The following is a 760-nucleotide window of genomic DNA, read 5'->3' on the forward strand; positions in this document are numbered from 1 at the left end:
CCGCGGGCCCCCCCCGGCGGCGGGCGGGGCCCCGGAGCCAGCAGCCCTGTGCACCCACCCCAGGAGCAGCCACCCGCAGCCCCGAGCACCCCGTACCGGGAGTGACCCCCCCTCTTTGGGGAGGGGTCCCTGACCTGTGAGGTGCCGCATGCCAAGCTGGCGCAGCCCCGGCGTGCCGGTGGGGCCGGCATTGCCCACCACGGCCAGGGCGTAACGCTCCTGGAAGAGCTGTGTCCCCCGGATGATACGCAGGCTCTGCAGCTCCAGCCGGCTCACTTGGTTCTCCGCGATCAGCACGTAGCCCTGCACCTCCTTGATGTCCTGGGATCGGGGGGACGGGGGTGAGGGGCTGATCGGATCCCTGCCATGCCCCCCTCTCCCCCCAGTGTCCCCCTTTCTTCGCACCTTGAGGAAGGCGGTGTCGGCGTCGGGGGGCAGGTAGGTGAGCTCCAGGTTGCCCTGCACCACCTGGCAGCCCTGGTAGAGTTGCCGCAGGGTCTCGTAGTGGCTCTCAGGGCTGGAGGGACGCAGCAGCTTCATGTCGGTCCCCGTGCAGACTGCGGGGACGGAGCGGGAGCTCAGCGGGTCCCCTCGCCCGGCCCGTCCTCGCCCCCGTGGGAAACCAAGCCGGCGGCAGCACCGGCCTCCGCAGGAAATGCTGCGGATCCGGTGGTGGACGTTTATCTCCGGGGCTGCTCCCAACAGCTTCCGATGGGCTTCCTGGATCACCGCTCCCCGGGCTCCCACCCCGGCCCGCGGC

At 71.3% G+C, this 760-nt stretch overlaps 1 protein-coding gene across 1 annotated transcript in view; it reads right to left on the minus strand.

Moving 5' to 3' along the window:
- Nucleotides 1-588, minus strand: part of ERBB2 (erb-b2 receptor tyrosine kinase 2) — a 7,193-nt gene extending 6,605 nt beyond the window's left edge. Inside the window, exons 1-2 of the mRNA XM_009642562.2 lie at nt 406-588; nt 135-321 (exon numbers count right to left, since the gene is read on the minus strand). Coding sequence (XP_009640857.1) covers nt 135-321; nt 406-540 — 322 coding nt within the window. The 5' untranslated portion in view covers nt 541-588. The remainder of the gene's footprint in view (nt 1-134; nt 322-405) is intronic.
- Between the last annotated feature and the right edge of the window lie 172 nt (nt 589-760).

Source organism: Egretta garzetta, unplaced genomic scaffold, assembly GCF_000687185.1.
Source record: "Egretta garzetta isolate BGI_Z169 unplaced genomic scaffold, ASM68718v1 scaffold867, whole genome shotgun sequence".
Taxonomy (NCBI): domain Eukaryota; kingdom Metazoa; phylum Chordata; class Aves; order Pelecaniformes; family Ardeidae; genus Egretta; species Egretta garzetta.